The sequence below is a fragment of the Saccopteryx leptura genome, chromosome 7 (genome assembly GCF_036850995.1).
Source record: "Saccopteryx leptura isolate mSacLep1 chromosome 7, mSacLep1_pri_phased_curated, whole genome shotgun sequence".
Lineage (NCBI taxonomy): Eukaryota > Metazoa > Chordata > Mammalia > Chiroptera > Emballonuridae > Saccopteryx > Saccopteryx leptura.
In genome coordinates this window covers 115,043,208-115,065,385 of record NC_089509.1, presented here as the reverse complement: position 1 = coordinate 115,065,385, position 22,178 = coordinate 115,043,208, and the positions used below count along the sequence as shown (strand labels likewise).

The window sequence follows — 22,178 nt, the reverse complement described above, 5'->3', positions numbered from 1 at the left end:
ATCGGATATTATTCTTAGAGAATTAAGTTTATTTTAAAGAATAAAATAACTTGGCATGGGGGGGATACAATTATTGGCTGGGCAAAACCCTCCCTGCTTTCTTTTTTTTTTTTTTTCCATTTTTCTGAAGCTGGAAACAGGGAGAGACAGACAGACTCCCGCATGCGCCCGACCGGGATCCACCCGGCACGCCCACCAGGGGCGACGCTCTGCCCACCAGGGGGCGATGCTCTGCCCATCCTGGGCGTCGCCATATTGCGACCAGAGCCACTCTAGCGCCTGAGGCAGAGGCCACAGAGCCATCCCCAGCGCCCGGGCCATCTTTGCTCCAATGGAGCCTTGGCTGCGGGAGGGGAAGAGAGAGACAGAGAGGAAAGCGCGGCGGAGGGGTGGAGAAGCAAATGGGCGCTTCTCCTGTGTGCCCTGGCTGGGAATCGAACCCGGGTCCTCCGCACGCTAGGCCGACGCTCTACCGCTGAGCCAACTGGCCAGGGCCCTCCCTGCTTTCTTATGCTGGTAGGTAGCCTCTACCACAACCCCTGCCTTCGGGCCTTCGTGTAATCCCCTCAACTGATGTGTGGGCTGGACTAGCGGCCTCATGCCTCACAGAACACAGCAGAAGCGATGAGATGATACTCCCAATACTAAGTGAAAAATGACTGTGGCTTCCACCTTGCATCCTCTCCAAGGGAATCCAGCCGCCGTGCCAGGAGGCAGCCCTGTGGAGAAGCCTACCTGGCCAGAAACAGAGGCTTGCCAACAGCCACGGGAGCGAGCTGGGGAGCAGCTGCAGCCCCGCTGACCCTTCAGATGACTGCAGCCCTGGCGCTCACTGTGGTCGCAGACCTAGGGCCGGACCGCCTGGCTGAGTTGCTCCTTCCTGGCCCACAGAAACTAAGACAATAAATGTGCTGTTTTCAGCCACTGCGTTTTAGGGTAGCTTATTATACAGACATAGATAATAAAAACATTCATTTAAACCCATTTAATCTTTGTAACAATTCTCAGTATTAGAAATTATTTGGCCCTGGACGGTTGGCTCAGCAGTAGAGCATCAACCCAGCATGTAGAAGTTCCGGGTTCAATTCCCAGTCAGGGCACACGGGAGAGGTGACCATCTGCTTCCCATCCACCTTCCCCCTTCTCTCTCTTTCTTCTTCTCCAGCAGCCATGGCTCCAATGCTTTGAGCATGCTGACCCTGGGAGCTGATGATGGCTCAGTGGATCCTCTGCCTTAGGCACTAAAAATAGCTCAGATGCAAGCATAGCCCCAAATAGGCAGAGAGCATCAGCTCCAGACGGGGGTTGCCGGGTAGAACCCCAGTCAAAGCACATGTGGGAGTCTGTCTCTGTATCTCCCCTACTCTCACTTTAAAAAAAAGAAAAGAAACAGAGAGAGAAAAAAATTATCTTTCCCATTTTACAGCTGAGAATATTGAGGCTCAAAAAGATAACCCAGGAGAATTGTCAAAAATCACACACCACTTTTTAAATGGCACAAATAAGATGCAAAAGTTAATCTTCTGGCTCCATTCAACAAATACTTATTGCACTCTAGGTGCCAAGTTTTACAGATTCAAATATAGACATATTCTATATGTCTGCCCTTCAGTTAGAAGGGCTAGAAGACCTGGCAGGCTCTCTTGCTCAGAATTGAGGGGATAATTCATTTTACAAAGCATCACATTCATTATACAACTTGATAAAGAATGTAGGCACAGGCCCTGGACAGGTGGCTCAGTGGACGGAGCGTCGTCCCAGAGCATTGAGGTCACAGGTTCAATCCCCGGTCAAAGCACATGTGAGAAGCATCCAATGAGTGCACAACAAAGTGAATAACAAGTCAATGCTTCTCTCCCTCTCTGTCTCTCTCATATCAATGGAAAAACTGGGGGGAAAAAAGAAATGTAGGTACACTTACAAAAGAGGAACAAATCTAAAAGAAATCCCTAATGTGTATAAATTGACAAATGATAGGAAATCAATTTTAACCCGTGTAATTATTCATCACTGTCCAATGATTTGGGAACAGAGTGGATTTTTGTAATCACATGATGGATGAGCTAGTCAAACCACTCATTTTCCTCTACTTTTACATTAAACCTTTAAAAATGTAATGAAGGTACCAAAGTAAGCAAAATTACACTAATGGTAAAATGCTTAACTCATCAAAAATTGATCATTATGATTTTTTCTAACAAATGATAAACTGCAAAACAAAGTTATTAAAAATACTAGTAATCACTCAATCTAGAAGTAGAACTCTATCTGTGGTTAGCTTTTATGTAACTATATATATTTAAGTAGTTATAATCAATATACCTATTATTTTGAAATCTAGTTTTCATCAAATACAGCAAATTCTTTTCTGTGATTAAACATCTTCCTAATACTACAAATGAGTATTAAATACCAGGTATACCTTGCTGCTATAGCATAATCCACCAGATTATTCCCAACTAGACATTTACTTTATAACTGATTTTTTGAGAACTATAGACAATGAGGTAAGAAATATCTGTATTATGTGTTTTGCTTTTTTGAACTATTTCTTCTTCAAAGAGTAAAATTGAATTACTATGTTAAATGACAGACTTCATACATGATATAACCGCCTCCTCAAAAAAGAGGGTCAAACATTTTAAAACTTCTACTACTTTAGCAGTTATAAAATGTTATACTAATGTGGCTCAAATATGAATTTCTCATATCAAAGATTTTTCATATTGTTTACTTATTTTATTTCCCTTTATATTGTTTGCATTTTAAAAAAACAGCTCTTTACCTTTATAACTGTCAAGTCCTACGTATACTTTTTATATTAGTATCTAGAAATAAGAAAAATATAAAGACAGAATAAGGTAAAAAGCAGGGAAACTACAGAAGAAAAATATCTGGCTTTTCTATTTACTTGTAAACTATCTCATAATTCTCAACCTGTCAAGAAACCTGTACCACAAAGAGTTTGAATGACTTACTCGTGCCATTTCAAATCCCAAAAGGATTTAACACAGAAATTTGGAAGATAAAAAAAAAATCTTGGCATCCCCAGAGCTGATTTTAAATTCTGATCTATCCCACTTTGATTGAAGACAACCAATCCCTGATTTGAAATAGGGCACATGCACACACCCTTTCAGTGAAACCACCTGATTTTACACGAGCAATAGCACATTCCAGTTGAAAAGAACATCTGTGACAACGAAGCTCAGATTTTGTTACTGAGTGCGTTTCCACAAAATAATTTCTAAACACTGCATTCCTCTTTTTGGTATATCAAATATTGCATAACAAATAACAGCCACTGAAAGGTCTAGGTCAGTGGTCCCCAACCCCCAGGCCGTAATCCGGTACCGGTCTGTGGGCCATTTGGTATTGGTCCGCAGAGAAAGAATAAATAACTTACATTATTTGTTTTGTTTATATTTAAGTTTGAACGATGTTTTATTTTTTAAAAATGACCAGATTTCCTCTGTCACATCCGTCTAAGACTCAGTCTTGACGTCTTGACGCTTGTCTCGGTCACGTGATACATTTATCTGTCCCACCCTAAAGGCCAGTTTATGAAAATATTTTCTGACATTAAACTGGTTCACGGCCCCAAAAAAATTGGGGACCACTGGGCTAGGTGACAACTTTTATGGTAAGCCAAGGAAAACCCGTATAATATAATTCTAATGTGCCAAAGTTGTCCCATATGTAATTGCAAGGTAGCTGGAATTCCGCCTTCAGAGGTCACTGTCATTTTCATAAGAGAAGGGTGAAAAAGATTCAAAAACTTTAAAATGAACTCCATTTATCTCTGCCCCCACCTTAAAAAAAACTTATTACTGAAGTATAACATTCTTATCAAAAAGTATACAAATCATAAATGTACAATTCAAAGTTTTCATAAAGCAATATGAAATATTGTGCCTATATCCACAATAACTACCACCTAAGATTTTTAAAAAGTAAAAGAAAATCAGGAACTCTCAAAACTCTTCGTGTCCTCCCAATCATCCCAACCAGCTCTTCCCAAAGGAGTTTCCATCTTGACTTCTATCCCCAAAGATCAGTTCTGCCTGCTTTTATACTTCCCTGTAAAAATGGAATATTGGTTTACGTCTAGCTTCTTTCACTGGACATGGAGGGAGACTCACCCACATGGTTACAGGCAACAGCAGTATTTGTTTCTGTGCTGCTGTACAGGCTCTCCTTGTATGAATAGACCACAATACATTACTCTACTCTATGGCTGATATACAGTGTGTCCGTAAAGTCATGGTGCACTTTTGACCGGTCACAGGAAAGCAACAAAAGACAATAGAAATGTGCAATCTGCACCAAATAAAAAGAAAACTCTCCCAGTTTCATACCTATTCAGTGCAGTTCGATATGGGCTCACGCACAGATTTTTTTAGGGCTCCTTAGGTAGCTATCCGGTATAGCCTCTACAGACTCATCACTGACTGATAGCCTACCAGAACGGGGTTTCTCCACCAAACTGCCGGTTTCCTTCAACTGCTTATCCCACCGAGTAATGTTATTCCTATGTGGTGGCCCTTCGTTACAAACGCGCTGATATTTATGTTGCACTTTGGTCACGGATTCGAATTTAGCAAGCCACAGAACACACTGAACTTTCCTCTGTACTGTCCACATCTCAACTGGCATGGCTGTGGGCTGCTCCGCTGTATACATGGTGTTACATCATCATCTGCGCATGCACACATGCTGCCACATCATCCTACAGAAACTGGGAGGGTTTTCCTTTTATTTGGTGATTTCACATTTCTATTGTCTTTTGTTGCTTTCCTATGATGGGTCAAAAGTACACCATGACTTTACAGACACACTGTAGGTTATTTCCAGTTTTTTGCTATTATGAATTGTGCTGCTATGAACATTCCTGGATATAAAATTTGATGAGCATATGTCCGCATTCTGCTGGTATTTACCTCGGAGTGAAATTGCTATGTTATAGGTATATTCAACTTTACTAAGTAGTACCAAATATTTTCCCAGAGAAATAGTACTACTTTACCATTTTTTGCTTGTTTTACTCAAACCCTTAGCAAACATCAACATGACTACTTCCTCTGTGAACAAACACAACTGAAAACATAGGACTAAAAAGAAGAGATTTATATGTAGCACTTAGCCTCCAGGTCACAGTCCAGGGACACACAGTAAATAAATGTCTCCATACATTATGATTGACAAGATACACTGATACTATATCTCATGTGATCCTCATAGTAAACACAAGAGTTAAGTCAAACATTATCATCTGTATTGTTCCTATGAGGAAAGGACATCTGTAGGGGAGTTTCCCAAATAGAATATAGGTGTTCAAATCCTCATCCAGGGTTTACCCACAAATTAAACCCATCAGAAACAGTCAGAAATGCTAGAAAAACTAAAGTAGGAAGTGGAAGGTGCAAGGTATAAATCTGATAAGCTCTAACAACAATAGACATATCATGCATGGAACAACTTGGAGACACACTGACAATATCTCTAAAAAGAGGAAGATGGAATTAAACTTATTAAATCTTCCAGCAGAAATGATACAGCTCTGAAAAAAACATTAAGACCAACTTATTCAATATAAAAACGTCACTGTAGAAATTATTTTGAGGGGGAAAAATAACTTCATGCACCAAGTAATAAAAGTACTTCCTAATTACTATTAATACAGGAAAAAATTACACTGATTATAAAAATTTCTCTAAAACATTAAAATAAATCCTTTAAAATCTAAATGACTACAACAGTTGTATTTGTGTAAATTTGGATGGGGAGTAAGGGTAGGAGGAAGAACTTCATCTGTATAATTAGAGTTAAAATATATATATATTGGTACAATGGTGGGCAAAAGTGGAGATGGAAAAAGACATGCAGGTTGTGATTATTACAGTAGCTTTAAAAACTCTGTGTTTTGTGTATTCACAACTATGAACCTTTTGCCCACCCCTGTACATTACTAATATAATTTCAAAGTAGTGATAAATTTTAAAGTCATTCATGGGCAACTTAGCAGATATCATCTAAAGCTCCTTCTATGTTTAAAATATTCTGAGATTCCATAGTGACCAAGGCTAAAATGAGTGAGAGACACGTACATGGCCTTTCATAACATTTAAAATCAGTCTTCCCTCCTTCATAACATTAGCACCAGGACAAAGTTGAGTAGCCAAGTATTTTAGTTGTCTTCTTTTTTAAATCTTAACAGATTAATTTGTAAACAAAATGATTTAAAAGTGCAATAAAATAATTTACAAATTAATGTCTGAACCAAATATTTCTAACCTGTAGTCAATAAATGAGCTTGGGCTTGACCAGTGGTGGCACAGTGGATAGAGCATCTATCTAGGGCACTGGGGTCCCAGGTTCAAGATCCTGAGGTCGTCAGCTTGAGCGCGGGCTCATCCAGCTTCAGTATAAGCTCACCAGCTTAAGTCCAAGGTCACTGGCTTAAGCAAGGGGTCACTAGTTTGACGAGAGCCCCCCAGTCAATGTACATATAAGAAGCAGTCAATGAACAAATAAAATAAAGTGACACAACTACCAACTGATGCCTCTCATCTCTCTCCCTGGCCATATCTCTCTCTCTCTCTCTCTCTCTCTCTCACACACACACACACACACACACACACACAATAGTGCAATAAAGGTATTTTTAAAAAGAAAATAAATAAATAAACAAATAAGTAAGTGCAGGGGTTATGGACCCTTGAGCTGAAAGCATATACGAGCTAGCATGCTTTTTCTTTTTTCAGGAAAAAGGCTGTAAGGTTTCTGTTGGCATCTTTTTGTTGTTTTTTAGCGAGAAGAGACAGAGAAAGAGAGACAGGGACAGACAGACAGAAAAGGAGAAAGATGAGAAGCATCAATTTTTCGTTGCAGCACCTTAGTTGTTCATTGATTGCTTTTTCTTTTTTTTTTTTCTTTCTTTTCTTTTTTTACAGGGACAGAGAGAGTCAGAGAGGGATAGATAGGGACAGACAGACAGGAATGGAGAGAGATGAAAAGCATCAATCATCAGTTTTTTGTTGCGACACCTTAGTTGTTCATTAATTGCTTTCTCATATGTGCCTTGACCGCGGGCCTTCTGCAGACCGAGTAACCCCTTGCTTGAGCCAGTGAGCTTGGGTCCAAGCTGGTGAGCTCTTTTTTTTTTTTTTGCTCAAGCCAGATGAGCCCACGCTCAAGCTAGCAACCTCGGGGTCTCGATCCTGAGTCTTCCGCATCCCAGTCCGACGCTCTATCCACTGTGCCACCGCCTGGTCAGGCTGATTGCTTTTTCATATGTGCCTTGACCAGGGGGCAACAGCAGCGTGAGTGACCCCTTGCTCAAGCCACTGACCTTGGGCTCAAGTCAGTGACCATGGAGTCATGTCTATGATCCCACACTTAAGCCAGATGAGCCCACGCTCAAACTGGCAACTTTAGGGTTTCAAATCTGGGTCCTCTACGTCCCAGTCCGATGCTCTATATACTGCGCCACCAACTGGTCAGGCATCAGCATCTTAAATGTCTTTGACCTTCAAAAGATAAACATGGACTTAAATTGTATTCTATTCTATTTAATATAGCAAACATGACCATTCTGTGAGCAAACGACACTGTATATAATAGGTGCTCAAGTACAAGGGTACCACATACCTAGTTTCCCCAATGGCAATAAATACTTGCTTCTGTCTTCAAATATTAAGTCTGAGTAGGATCCCTCTAAAAATAAAATTAAATTAAAATGCAGTACTGGTTTTAGTCTGGTCTAATTGAGTGGACTTCCTAAGGAGAAAGAGCAGTTAAAGGGCACCTGTGTGCGTGTTTGACACTGAGCCAAACATCGTGTTTATGGAAAACTTCAGATGGAGCAAGGAGGCGCTCAGCCAACAAAATCTACAGCTGTGAGACTTGGAACTTACAAGTGCCCAAACTCCAAAAGCAAAAGTGGAATTATGGGGCAGACTTTGAAGCTTGTTTATGTGCAAATTTTTCTAGCAAGTACTTTTGTATTCCTCTAATCAGATATATAGTCTCTGATTAACACTAAGAATATTTTTTAATGCCAGAGAAAACAGTGAGAAGAAATCCCATCCAGGTTTTAGTATCTACTCCCCCTACCCCATAATTACCTGTAAACAAAACTCATGATGGCTAGGATGGAGTCCTTTAAATTCTTTATCATCCTAACCCCTCAGGGGCAACAATCCACTCCACTAGTTAAAATGGGTCCAGAAAACACACCAGCTCCTGGCTGGAAGGGAAAAGCCAGGGGGATGGCAGTACATCAGAATCTCTTCGAAAAGGCACCTCATGTGGTTTGAATATGCTTCATATCCCCAAACCCTCTTGCTCAGTCACCTGCTGGTATATCCCCACACATTGCTCATAATCTCTGGGGAAGATGGCCCTGCCTGAATGCAGAACTGGAAAGACACCAGGCACCTTCTAAGAAAGCTATGTGCACTACATAAGAAAGAGCACTGGAGCCAGGGCTAAAGTTTTGAAGTTGGGAGATAATCTATGCACACAGGCAGGACACTGCACACCAACTGAAGGTTTTGTTGCTTTCAAGAACAAGGCAGTACAGCCTGACCAGGCGGTGGCGCAGTGGATAGAGCGTCAAACTGGGATGCAGAGGACCCAGGTTCGAGACCCCGAGGTCGCCACTTGAGCATGGGCTCATCTGGCTTTAGCAAAAAAAAAAAATAAATAAATAAATAAAAAGCTCACCAGCTTGGACCCAAGGTCACTGGCTCGAGCAAGGGGTTACTCAGTCTGCTGAAGGCCCACAATCAATGAACAACTAAGGTGTCACAATGAAAAACTGATGATTGATGCTTCTCATCTCTCTCCGTTCCTATCTATCTGTCCCTATCTATCCCTCTCTCTGACTCTCTCTCTGTCCCTGTAAAAATAAAAATTAAAAAATTAAAAAACAAAAAGAACAAGGCAGTACACAGTTTTGGATCATCTACCGAACTACTTCAGCCAAAAAGAAAATCACACACCTCCAGGGACAAAGAATTGAATTTAATAAAGAATAACCTAGTCTCAGCACCTTGCTTAATCATTACAATTTTGAATAAAACAATTAATCAACTGATATACAGCATTTATGTTCATTCACAGAAGTGTTTTAAGACATCTCCAACTGAAATCACTAATTCTGTTTAGATGGGAGGGCCCAGCATTTTAGAATGAAATTGGCATATTATATATTTCAAAATCAATTTCCTCTCAGCTAACGTGGCAACCTCAGCCAGAAATGAGTCTAATTGTTAAGGCTATTATAATGGGAGCACTGTGCTCATGAGTAGCACTCTGAGGCTGATCTACATTATCCATACAGTTAGCTATTAGGAGTAATTAGGAATCACTGTGTATAGAACATAGCAAACTTTCAAATTGTAGAAATCTAGAAACCAGAACACTTTTGCACTTGAGACATTTTTTGATAATCATTTTGCCAAATCATTTTCCCCTCACTATATTCTTAAATGGAGTCTATTGTGAAAAGGGGCTTCTAAGTTTGGTAAAATCCTTCACTATCCTGCATGTTAGAATGTCTATTCAAAACACATGGCAGATACACTCCAGTACTTCTACTTCTTTGAAAGGCGCTATTACACTGTATTGACTCTGGCTTTTCCCCTCAAACCGTTAGCTGACAATTGATGTAAAGTATACCTCCTACCAGCAAAGGCAGGAAACCGGCATTACATCACAAGTCCCTCCTTTATGCTTATACCTTCTCTAGTTCTGAAGCTCACAGCTTCCAATGCTGTGTCTGAACTTGTACTGAAATGTTTGGCATTAATAAAACAAAGAAGGAATTAATATATTTCTTTAATTGTAGGGGGCAGGGAAGGAATCTACAAAGGCGGATTTCACTTTCTAAGTAGCATTATATTGGTCTACATTAATAATTTTCCCAGCAGGCCTTCCATGATTTTACTTTGAATAATCACAGCCTTTGTTTCTAAGATCCTCTTACATGTGACATTTGATCAAAGTTTTAAAATCAGCTAATGGAGGTGGAGGAAAGTATTGCTCAGTAAGGCTTTATATTATATTACATAAATCTACCCCACAGCTAATTTCAAGGTTGCTACAGGCTGAATCAGAGATGTTTTCCCGCTAAACACTATTTAGATGTTAAGTTAAATTTTCTGAACCCTCAACACTATGACCTCCTGCATGTGGTCCGTATCTTCCAGGGAAACATCTCGACACTCACTAAAGCACACCTTCAGACAATGCTTCAGTTTTCTCATACTGGCGTGTTTTTTTAAAGATAAGTACAAGGAACCAAACAAGTTTATTCTTATTCAAAGTCTGGGTACAATAGCCTTAAAAAAAGCCTGCCTCTTGCCTCCCCCAAAAGATCTCAGGTAACTAAATACATATATTACTAGTTCTAGAATTAGTGACAGTTATTCTGAGGAGATGGGATAGGGAAAGAAAACTGGTAAAAATTATTTCATTAATTCATACCTAAAAGTCCTTATCCAATGATATCTTCCCAAAGAAATAAAGGGGAAAAACAGATTAGTTAAGGAAATACCTCACACTTCAACATGCTATATACGGAAAGACCGCTGAAAGGAAATCTTGCAGGGAATTTTATCCCTTTGAACTTTTAAATAAACTCTTAAGTAAGATTATGGAAACTTACTAAAGACCGGTCCAGATTAGAGGGAAAAAATGCACCCCTTCTCCAAGTCAGGTCTGGAGGCTTTCTCCAGAGTTGTTAAGGTTTGTGTTGGGTAAAGAAAGACCTTCCTAACAAACCAGCATTCTTTTCCACATGATCAGAGCTAATTGGCCCCCCTGCAGACTAAGTGACCAATCATATCAGCTTCAGTTGAAACCAGCCCCCACGACATTATAAACAGAGGAATGTGAACTGTAAACCCAGTCCAAGAAGAAAGCCTACAAACTAGACTTGTAGAGTAAAATTACCTCATCAAAAAGACCAACTTTGAAAGTTTCCTCCTCAAGACTACCTGTGCATACAGGCTGACCCAGCAAAAAAAACTGGTGAGTACATGAAAAGAATATTCATTCTTATTTCTTTCCTTAAAGGGGAACAAGAAAGGTAACTGGCAAATAGGGACAGAGCTAGATATTGCCAAAAGAGTTTTAAAACAAAGACATTACCTACGGGGTCATATGTTAAGGTTCTTTATTCTTTTTCCTTAAATTTTAGAAATAGAATAAATGGTTCTACTGAAAGTATTACTGAAAATTTTCTTAATTGTTTTATTAAATGTATACTAATTCTCCATTATAATATAGAAATGAAGAGAAAAACCCTAAAAAATTTCAGTAACTTTTAACAAAATGTATCTTTTTCTTTTGAAAGGGATTAAAGAATCTCTAATGAGCATACAAAAACAAATGGCAAAAAAAGAAAAATTTGTTTTTATTTCTTTAATCCATGAAAAAAGCGATGAGCATTCTAATTTTAAATTTTGTTTTAAGAATGGATTACTGAAATTATATGCTTCGGCAAAAAGGAATTTAAAAGGTTCTTTTAGCTTATATAATAGAGTTAGAACTCACACAGTGTGCCCTGATTATGGAGGGATTGAAAAGACAATTAATTATAAGACTCTATACACTCCTAAAGTTTATATCAGATGTGAACAAATACATAGTAATACTGTAATTATTTAACATTTGTTGCTATAGCCTGTATGTTAACTGTTTAATATGAACTATACTACTACATTACAACAAGGTAATGAGAGAGTTTATAGAGCTACAATCTAATGAGTAGAATGAATCCATTATTTTGATGACCAATGAAGCAGCCAAACTATCATACATATGAAGTACTATTTTTCCACCAAACAGTTTATTAATGGGCAAAAATTTTACAGCCCACACACACAGAGGTACAAGCAAACCTTCCCAAACTTCGATTCAACTTTCTGTTGGGATCAGTTGATAAGAATCATATAAATACAAACCAAGATAAATATAATCCAAACAAACAAACAAATTCATAGATACAGAGAATCCAATGGTTACCAGATGGGAGGCAGGTGGGGGAAATGCGCACAAGAGGTTAAGGAGATTAAGAAGTAAAAACTGCCAGTCATAGGGATATAATACACAGCATTGGGAATAGTCAATAATATTGTAATAACAATGTAAGGTGGGTGCAGATGGTTACTAAACTCAGTGTTCATAACTCCATAAAGTATATACCATATTTCCTCATGTATAAGACGCACCTTTTCCAGAAAAATTTGGGGTCTAAAAACTGGGTGCGTCTTATATAGTGGTTGTAGGGGTTTTTTACTTGCATTTCCCACTTTTTAGTGCTTGTTTTTGCGCTCATTGTTGAAGACAGTGATTTGTCAATCAGTCACAGATGAGGACAAGCTAATGGATGGGAGTTTTGACAGTGTTGAGGAGTTGTATGAATTTTATGATGAATAAAACTTGAGTTTAATAACTTTATGTAATACATATTTTTTCAAATTTCAGGCCCCCAAATTAAGGTGTGTCTTATACATGGGGTTGTCTTATACAAGGGGAAATACGGTAAACATCTAATCACTGTTGTACGCTTGAAACTAATATAACATTGTATGCCAACTATCGTTCAAAATTAAATTTTTAAAAATGCACTTGAATGCCTACAGAGATGTGCAACTTACTTGGAAATATAATAGCATAAACATAACATTTACCCATCAGACACTTTTAAATTTAGTGGAAAGGAAATCTACATATATCAGGCAATGATATTTTAAATGATTTAAACAGACATAACATCATATAGAAAAAAAATCAAACAGAAAACCTATCAGTTGAGGAAAATGAGAGTAAGTTTATAAATACTTAAGGTTTTAAGGGATCGTATATTTAATTCCCTTTTCCCTTTCCTTTTTTAATATAAAGAAGCCTGGCGAAGGAGATGGGGTGGCTTGCCCACAGTGACCCAGCTAGAGCCAGAGCCTAGCCAGCTAGATCCCTACCTTGTCTTCCTTATACTAACACACTGACTACATGAGTCGAAAGAATGGAGTCAGACAGGGTCATGTTAGGTGGCGATCATATCTTACTTCTCTCCACTCCCCAATATAATCTGAACAAGATCTAACAAAGCTTTATACATAAAAAGGTACTGCTTTGCTACTTTACTATTAGCCTTTTGACTTCCCCGTTCAAAGGTTTTTCCATGTATTTAATTATTTAGCTGCAAGAGAAAAAGAATGAAATCGTAAAAGCCTAGAGCATGGGTGCTACAAGTAACGACCATGAAAAGGCCCAAATGAGAATAATTAATTTTGTTAGCTATAGCATGTATAGAGAGGCTATCTCCCAGGTAATGCATTTTAGAACTTAAAGAAGCAGACTGAAAGTCAAGAAGAATCATGTAACTTTCCCCCGAGAATTATTGTGAAACAATAATTCCCTATAGTGGAAAAAGCACTAGTGTAGAAGCCCACAATGGGGACTTTCACACAGGCAGGAGTGCTACAGGACAATGCTGTGGGTGACACAAAACCATGCAGTGGTCCCAACCAACTACCTTTACAGCCTTCTTCCTCTTCCAATGTCAGAATGTCTTTTATAAAATTATGATAGTATTATATTTTTAAAATCATTTCCTCATCTGGCAAAATACAACAAGGTCAGTTGTTGTGATGCTATGTTAAGAACTCTCTTGTCCACATTTTGCTTTAATTTACACTGGTCTGTACAAGCCTAGGTTGACATGTAATGATTCTGTACTAACCTTTAAATCTTATAAGATGTCTTCCTAAACTGAAAATATATTTCTTGCCTACAAATCATAGGTTTGAATCTAAGCAACCAGTCCTGAAGAACAAGTATTCTGTAGTGGCTCTTGAACAAAATTTGTCAAACAAAACATTGTGTTATTCATGAATGTTAGCTAGGGTAAAAGAGGCAATATAGCACTAACTCTGAACTATGCATTCAGTATGGGATTTACTACTACCTTTGTGATCTTAGAAAACACACTGTGCCTCAGTCTCATTATCTATAAAATGGGCATAATAATGGGACTTTTACTATGAAAGTTAAAAAAAACGTTATTAATAACAATAAAGCGCCTGACCAGGCAGTGGCGCAGTGGATAGAGCGTTGGACTGGGAAGCGGAGGACCCAGGTTCGAGACCCCGAGATCGCCAGCTTGAGCACAGGCTCATCTGGTTTGAGCAAAAGCTCACCAGCTTGGACCCAAGGTCTCTGGCTCGAGAAAGGGGTTACTTGGTCTGCTGAAGGCCCCCGGTCAAGGCACATATGAGAAAGCAATCAATGAACAACTAAGGTGTCACAACGAAAAACTGATAATTGATGCTTCTCATCTCTCTCTGTTCCTGTCTGTCTATCCCTCTCTCTGACTCTCTCTCTATCTCTGTAAAAAACAAAACAAAACAAAACAAAACAAAAATAACAATAAAGCAACTAATACTTACTGAGAGATTATCCTGGCCAGGCATTGGCTACTGGCTTCACATGAGTTAATATATTTAAAGTGTTTGGTATGATTCCTGGCACATAACAAACAATAGATTCTAGCTAATATTATTAATCATTACTGTCATAAGAATCATGTGTAAAGGTAACAATGGTATAAAATACATAGATACTTGAGACAGTTATGGGCACAAGAAGAGCATCTATTAAAAGTGCTGAAAACACCTGCTGTCACAGATTATTTTGTGAATGCAATACCAGGTATCTCAGGAAAGACTTATTTCACCAAATTCTCTCAACAGCTTCTTGTAGGAAAAAAAAAAAAGATAATAATAATAATAATAATCAGCTGTGAAGTTAGCCAGACTTGGTTAATAATTCAAATAATTCAAGGCCACCACCTGCCTTGTGTAAATTTATCTGCCTGATCCTCAGGGACCTCATCTAAAAAATGGAATAATAATGTCTATCTTGCTGAGACACTAAAGAATTAGAGATAATGCAATAAGAAAGCACCTAAGCACAGTGTGTATGAATATTTTGTTGTTATTGTTATTATTATTTCCAAAAGGGCAGAGATGAGGTCTTCTAAAACATTTAAAGAATCTAGCAAAATGAGTCATTAAATAGCTGTGCCAAGAAAAAAAAAAGTACACTAAGTAATATGATATTATCAACTTGTTAAGAATAACACATTAAAAAACATTATTGCCCTAAGTTTTTTTTTTTAAGTTTATAATATAAAACTGAAATAGCCATCTAATCTAAATAAATTTATTAATCATTCCAGTGTTCATCAGTAACTCAAATCTGAAAAGAAATGCAAGAGAGAGTCTCTCTATTATCACTGATAAATGATAAATTGGCCTCAGGACAAGGAAGAAAGTATATACCTGGATGGTCAATGTTTACTCCAACAACACATAAAGGCAGTCTCCAAAGTCTAGATATAGGAAGGATCCAGCAAACCCAAACAACAACCTAGCTAGCTCTAGCCTCTAGTCCACTTTAAGTAGCACTCTCCTTCAAAAGGTTAAAAGGAATATGCATTACTTCCAAGGGCATCTACTTCTAAAGGAAGAAGCAAGTAAAAGAGTCAAATATAATTCCTACCACTGAATTGTGACAAAGAGAGAGGAACATTCAAGGAGCAAAGAAGCATTTGCCTTTTGGTTCCTGGTAGTGTCTATACAAGTCTCATGACTCCTTTGTCACATGCAAGGATGGCCATATAGAAAACACATAGTATAGCCCTGGCTGGTTTGCTCAGTGGATTCAGTGTCAGCCCAGCATACAGACATTCCAGGTTCAATCCCCAGTCAGGGCACAAGAGGAACAACTATCTGCTTCTCTTCCCTTCCCTCTCCCCCTTCTCTTTCTTTTCCCCTCTCACAGCAGGTGGATAGATTGGTTAAAGCATAGGCCCTAGGTGCTGAATAGCCCAGTTGGTCTGAGCATAAGCCTCAGGCGCTGAGGATGGCTCGGTTGATTCAAGCATTGGCCCAAGACAAGGGTTACTGGGTGGATCCTGGCTGGGACACATGTGGGAGTCTATCTCCACTCCTCTCACTTAAAAAAAAAAAACATACAACAGTATATTTCTATTCACCACTGATAAAAACTGTTTACAACTAAAAATTACATTAATTATCTTTTAAAAATTGCCATTTGATGTACAAATGATTTTTTTAGTTTATTAAACTCAAAGATTTATCCACTTTCAAAATTAGTATTAATTAGGAATCTTTACCTAGAATTTCTTATTTTGCCAAGAAAATAATTCTCTACCCTACAATCTAATCATCATCTAGAATATTTTTTAAAAGGGCAACATTCCATCAGCCAGGGAAAAAAAGACTCCATGAAATGGTCGCAAAGTGACAAAAACAAAGAGAACCTGATCACAAAACTTTCAATATGCTAAGTAGAAGGTATATGTTAGACCCATAACTCTAAAAGCTTAGTCTTGTCCTACCACTAAGTTTGGCATCAAAACATTTATAGACAGCCTGGCCTGTGATGGCACGGTGGGTAGAGAGCATCGACCTGGAATACTGAGGTCACCAGTTGCCAGTAAACGCACATATGACAAGCAAGTAATGAACAACTAACATGAAGCAACTATGAGCTGATAATTCTCACTCCCTCACCCCCTTCTCTGTAAAATCAATAAATAAAATCTTTAAAAAAATAATTTACATACAGTTTAACAGTACATTTCCAAATAATTTCTAATTATTTACACAGAGGAACCCAAATATTTAACATTCCTTTTAATTATGAATCTTTTATAACGATAAATCATTAATTATGAAAAGTTTTTATTTACAAATAATGTTTAGTAAAGCCAGTAAGTACTTGATGTACGGACTTGTGCAAGAAAGACACAAGATGTCAATAAGGCAATGAACAATAATTCCAACCCTCAGGAACTTTAAAATATACCTGAAAATGTTAAAATGCCAAACAATATTTCAACAGTCATTCTCGTAAACAATGATACCCTAAGGCAACCCATGACTAGCTATCAAACAAATGCCTTAGAAAATACCGCCTTATGTAGAGAGAAAAGAGAAACAGTGTCAGCCTAGAAAAGCCTGTCTAACAGTCAGAAAAGCATTCCAAAGACATTACAAAGTGACTGGGGTCTCAGAATTTAGTATTAACTGTAAACCTCTTGATTTCAGAGATTTACAGCCTGAGATGGATGGCAGTAATTGCAAAGTCATTGCTCCTCTCCTAACTCAGAGATACCGGAGAATGGTCACCAAGGATGGCCACAGCACACTTCAGATGGATGGCGCTCAGAGAGGCCTCGTCTATCTTCGGGATGCCTGGGGAATCCTAATGGACATGCGCTGGCGCTGGATGATGTTGGTCTTTTCTGCCTCTTTTGTTGTGCACTGGCTTGTCTTTGCGGTGCTCTGGTACGTGCTAGCCGAGATGAACGGTGACCTGGAACTAGACCATGATGCCCCACCTGAAAACCACACTATCTGTGTCAAGTACATCACCAGTTTCACAGCTGCATTCTCCTTCTCCCTGGAGACACAACTCACAATTGGTTATGGTACCATGTTTCCCAGTGGTGACTGTCCAAGTGCAATTGCCCTACTTGCCATACAAATGCTCCTAGGCCTCATGCTAGAGGCTTTTATCACAGGTAATTGTTTTTGTTCTTTAAAAAAATTATGAAATTTTTTGTTAAGAGTATACAGTCAGTTCTAAACAACTGTGTTATAGAATCATTTCTTTGCATTATTAGCAGGCAATGCCTGAGACTGAAAGGAGAAGCTAGGGACCAACAACAGGAGAAGTTATGAGAATATGACTCGGTACTTAAATTTCACCTATTGGAACATCTTAGGGGAAAAAAGGATCATTATGACACTAACTTGTAGCAAGATCCTATGCCAAAAAAAAAAATTAAGTTTTCAGAGAAGCTAAATATTTTGTTAAATAAATATATAAATATCAGCATATATTTTGACATTCTACCTAAGAGAGGAATTTGATTTTTTTGAGTGTGTTTTTTTTTTATTTGATTTTTTTTAAGTGAGAGGAGGGGGAGATAGACCCCCACATGTGCCCCAACCAGGATCCAGCCAGCAACCCCCATCTGGGGCCAATGCTTGAATCAACCAAGCCATCCTCAGCGCCTGGGGCCTACATTTTAACCAATCGAGCCACTAGCTGTGAGAAGGAAAGAAAGAGAGAAGGGGGAGAGAGAGGGGAAGAAAAGCAGATGGTCACTTCTACGGTGTGCCCTGACTGGGGATCAGACCCGGGATGTCCATATACTAGGCCAACGCTCAATCCACTGAGCTAACTGGCCAGGGCCAAGAATCTGATTTTTTAAACTTGGCTAGAATTTTCTCCTCTGAGTTCATCTTTTCAACATTTGCTCAATATTAGTGAGCCCAGAGCATCAAAGTCAGCATGGTGTGTATACACATTCTTAGCAAAATGCACTGGAAAAATGGCCACAAAAGATTATGAAATTTTGCTTATAAAGCAATAAACACACAAGTGGAACTTAGATAGTTCTTATAAGTGATATGTACAATTAAGCAAAGTACAATACAAAGAAACCTTGGTCTTAATACTCTACCTAATTAATAATCTGAGAAAGTTAGCAATGGCCACATGAAGGGTGATCTAGAATGAAGTCCCAGTGTGCTAACAAATAGCTCTACAACCTTTACAACAGAAGTTCTTCAACTGGATCGGTTATTAGATAAAATTTAAGGTGTCTGTGAACTTAAACAGAAAAAACTTGCATCCTTTTTCACTAACTCCTAACTAAAATTTGGCATTTCCTTTGATGATAAATGTAAGCAACAAAAAACAATATCAGCAATACTTGAAATCACAGATATTTTCATATCACAGTGCAATACTTCAATATTACAGTAGTAAGTCCACCACTGTATGTTGTTATTTAATGTATTAATAAAGCACACATAGTACGACATAATACAATTTTTAAAACAGTCAACTGGATTTCAGTGTATTTGGTTTCCTTTTGATGTGTTTTATTGTTATGCAGTTAGGGCATAACTCCACAGATCTGCTTGCCAAAAAGCTCCATGGCACAAAGGTGGCTATGAAACCTTGACCTGGGAATAGGAAGGATGCACTGAGAGCCAGTCTTTAAAAAACAAACCCAGAGCAGGGGGCCCATATAAACTTCAAAGTAAAAAATCCTCAATGTATCTAACAGTTCCTTCCCCACCTCAAATCATTCTACTTTAAATTTAATCTCTATTTAGGCTTGAAATAATCTGGCTGCGCCTAAATGCATTTATTTTGTTACTTTTAAAAAAAAAACAGAGGCAGGAATATAGGAGATAACCATTCTCTGACTTTAAAATACACTAAGGATAAAGTTTTAAATTTCTCTGTAAAAAAATTAATTATGTTTATCCATTTTGAAATCATAATTTTTAAATGAGTATATGTACACTTTCAAATATTCTCCAAGCAAATAAGACTACCCAGATTAAGGAGTCCAATTCCTGACTCATTTGGAAAGCATGGCACTCAGATATGCATAAATATTTGATATACCCTTCTCATTCAGAAAAGGTATTGATATGTAAAAGTGTTAATTCTAAAAAAAACTAATGGTTTCTAATTTAGGTGCCTTTGTGGCGAAGATTGCCCGGCCAAAAAATCGAGCGTTCTCAATTCGCTTCACTGACTTGGCAGTAGTGACCCACAGAGACGGCAAACCTAATCTGATTTTCCAGGTGGCCAACACTCGCCCCAGCCCTCTAACCAGTGTTAAGGTCTCGGCGATCCTCTACCAGGAAAGAGAAAACGGAGAACTCTACCAGACCAGTGTGGACTTCCACCTCGATGGCATCAGTTCTAAGGAATGTCCATTCTTTATCTTTCCACTAACCTACTATCACTCCATTATACCTTCAAGTCCTCTGGCTACTCTGCTCCAGCAGGAAAATCCTCCCCACTTCGAATTAGTTGTATTCCTCTCAGCAATGCAAGAAGGCACAGGAGAAATATGCCAAAGGAGGACATCCTACCTACCCTCTGAGATCATGTTACACCACTGTTTTGCGTCTCTGCTGGCCCGAGGTTCCAAAGGTGAATATCAAATCAAGATGGAGAATTTCGACAAGACTGTTCCGGACCTTCCAACTCCTCTGGTCTCTAAGAGCCCAAACAGGACTGACCTGGACATCCGTATCAATGGACAAAGCATTGACAATTTTCAGATCTCTGAAACAGGACTGACAGAGTAAGATGTATCCATAGCACCCTATTTTGTAATGTATTAAATATATTCAGCCAGTTATGCAGCTACTTTTCCTTCATCACATCTCATGCTTTATTTTTTTCCAATGCTGATTACATTTACCTGATTACATCAAGCCTATGCCCATAAAAAATGGCTGAGCTAACAATATATATTGTGGAAATACAACATTCTACTTTACAAAGTTTGTATGTGTGGTTATCTGCCGATATCAGTGCATCTTAACAAGACATATTTACACAAAAATGCTGATGAATTAATAAAAATGTGGTACGATACCAATAGTAAAGGTAAAATGGACAGTGAATTTTAATACAGCTGAACTCTTAAGAAAATCAACCATAAAACTCTCATTTTTATCTGCAAGTTGAAGCAACAGTCTAGTTTCAACCTAGCTCCCTGGGTAGATAGATGATTTCACAATATTTAGTGAACATCCTTTTAAAACTGTTATTTTTTTCAAGACAACAAAGACCATTCCTTTGAGTCAATGGACTACAAAACTGAGAAAAGAAATATCCCCTTAATTTTAATAGCTAAGAACAAAACTTCACAAGAAAAACAGCAAAGTATAGATTTATGCCTAACTCCAAAAGCATTTGAGTATGACACCCAAACAAACGTTCATACATTTGTGGCAGAAAGTGATCAGAGAAAGTAAGATAAGTCCCAGCCCCAATGGAACCTGTGGTGGTACTTCTGGCAGAGGAGACACAAAATTATACCTCCATTAAAGCTACCCTGCATAATAATCAACTAGTAATTTAAAAATTATAATCAACGCTCATTAAATGGCTTGCAACCTAAGTAAAAACATTCCCTATTTATGATCCATTCAATGGCATAAAAAAAAAACACCACAAAATACCCATACCAGCTTTAGGTAACTCTATATTTAAGTTTTTATAGATACAAAGGTTTAGTCAGATGTAAATCAACTAGAAAAAAATATCCAATAGATAAAGCAAAAAATAATTAGGCAATGAAGTATTTTCAAACCAAATTCCTGTTTCGAACTTCAAATAGTTTTTTCTATAAACACAAAATGAGTGTTTATTCACCCGTAGGAGGTCGGACTAGATGAATCTATTATTTCTTTCCAAATCTAATACCCCCTGAAAATTACACTTTCTCTGCTTCAATTTTTACTTTATATATACTAAGAGAACTCTTTCCCTACACATCCAGTTTAGACTATCCTTTGTATATTTTTCATTTCAATAAAAAATCAAACTGTTCTCAAAGAAAACAAGAACCAAATAAATCACCCTATCAAATTTCAAATAGATTTGTGGCTGCTCTTCTTTTCTGAAATTTCCCTTATTCAGGTTTACATGGGGAAGCAAAAAATTAACCGTCCCGCTGGTGATAACCCACGCAGGAATCATCTCTTGAAATAAAGACTAGATGAGGAAAAGCAAGCAGTTGTGAAGAGCAGGGCACAGAAGCAACTCACATTTTTTTGCTCTTTGACCAAAAGGAAAAGAAATTAAGAAGAAACCTGGAGTGGTCCAAAACTGGTAACAGCAGAAGAGTATCAAAGACACAGAAACCTAATTATTGTGAACTTTTGCTGTTTGAAAATCTTAGGCATTCTTATTTTAAGTATTAGATCAAGATTTCTTTTTCAACCCAAAACTGTTTGTAACACAAATAGACAGCAGTAAATCTTATTTCTATAATAAAGTAACAAGATTCGCTTAACCTGTGAAAATAAAAGTTGTATAAATATTTACACATGGTATGTTTTTTTCCTAAAAGCTCTATGTCATTTCCATAGGTCACAATCCCAACAGTTAAGTGAAGCTGCCCAAACTGACACAACAAAGGGAGTGAGTGAGACCTGGGAGCTAGTTAACCTCCCTATAATGAAGCAGATTCTAGTACACTATTTACACATCTGAAAAAAGATATGACTTCCCTCTACATGTACACCTTG

At 38.0% G+C, this 22,178-nt stretch overlaps 2 protein-coding genes across 5 annotated transcripts in view; one reads left to right on the top strand and one right to left on the bottom strand.

Annotated features, from left to right (window-relative positions):
- GIGYF2 (GRB10 interacting GYF protein 2) overlaps positions 1–22,178 on the bottom strand; it is a 136,980-nt gene that overhangs the window by 51,075 nt on the left and 63,727 nt on the right. The gene's annotated exons all lie outside the window — the stretch shown is intronic.
- On the top strand, positions 10,928–20,419 carry KCNJ13 (potassium inwardly rectifying channel subfamily J member 13). Its single transcript, XM_066346353.1, has 3 exons — positions 10,928–11,037; positions 17,148–17,623; positions 19,603–20,419. Exons 2-3 carry the CDS (start codon positions 17,164–17,166, stop codon positions 20,223–20,225), a joined length of 1,083 nt encoding a protein of 360 aa, XP_066202450.1. The 5' UTR covers positions 10,928–11,037; positions 17,148–17,163; the 3' UTR covers positions 20,226–20,419.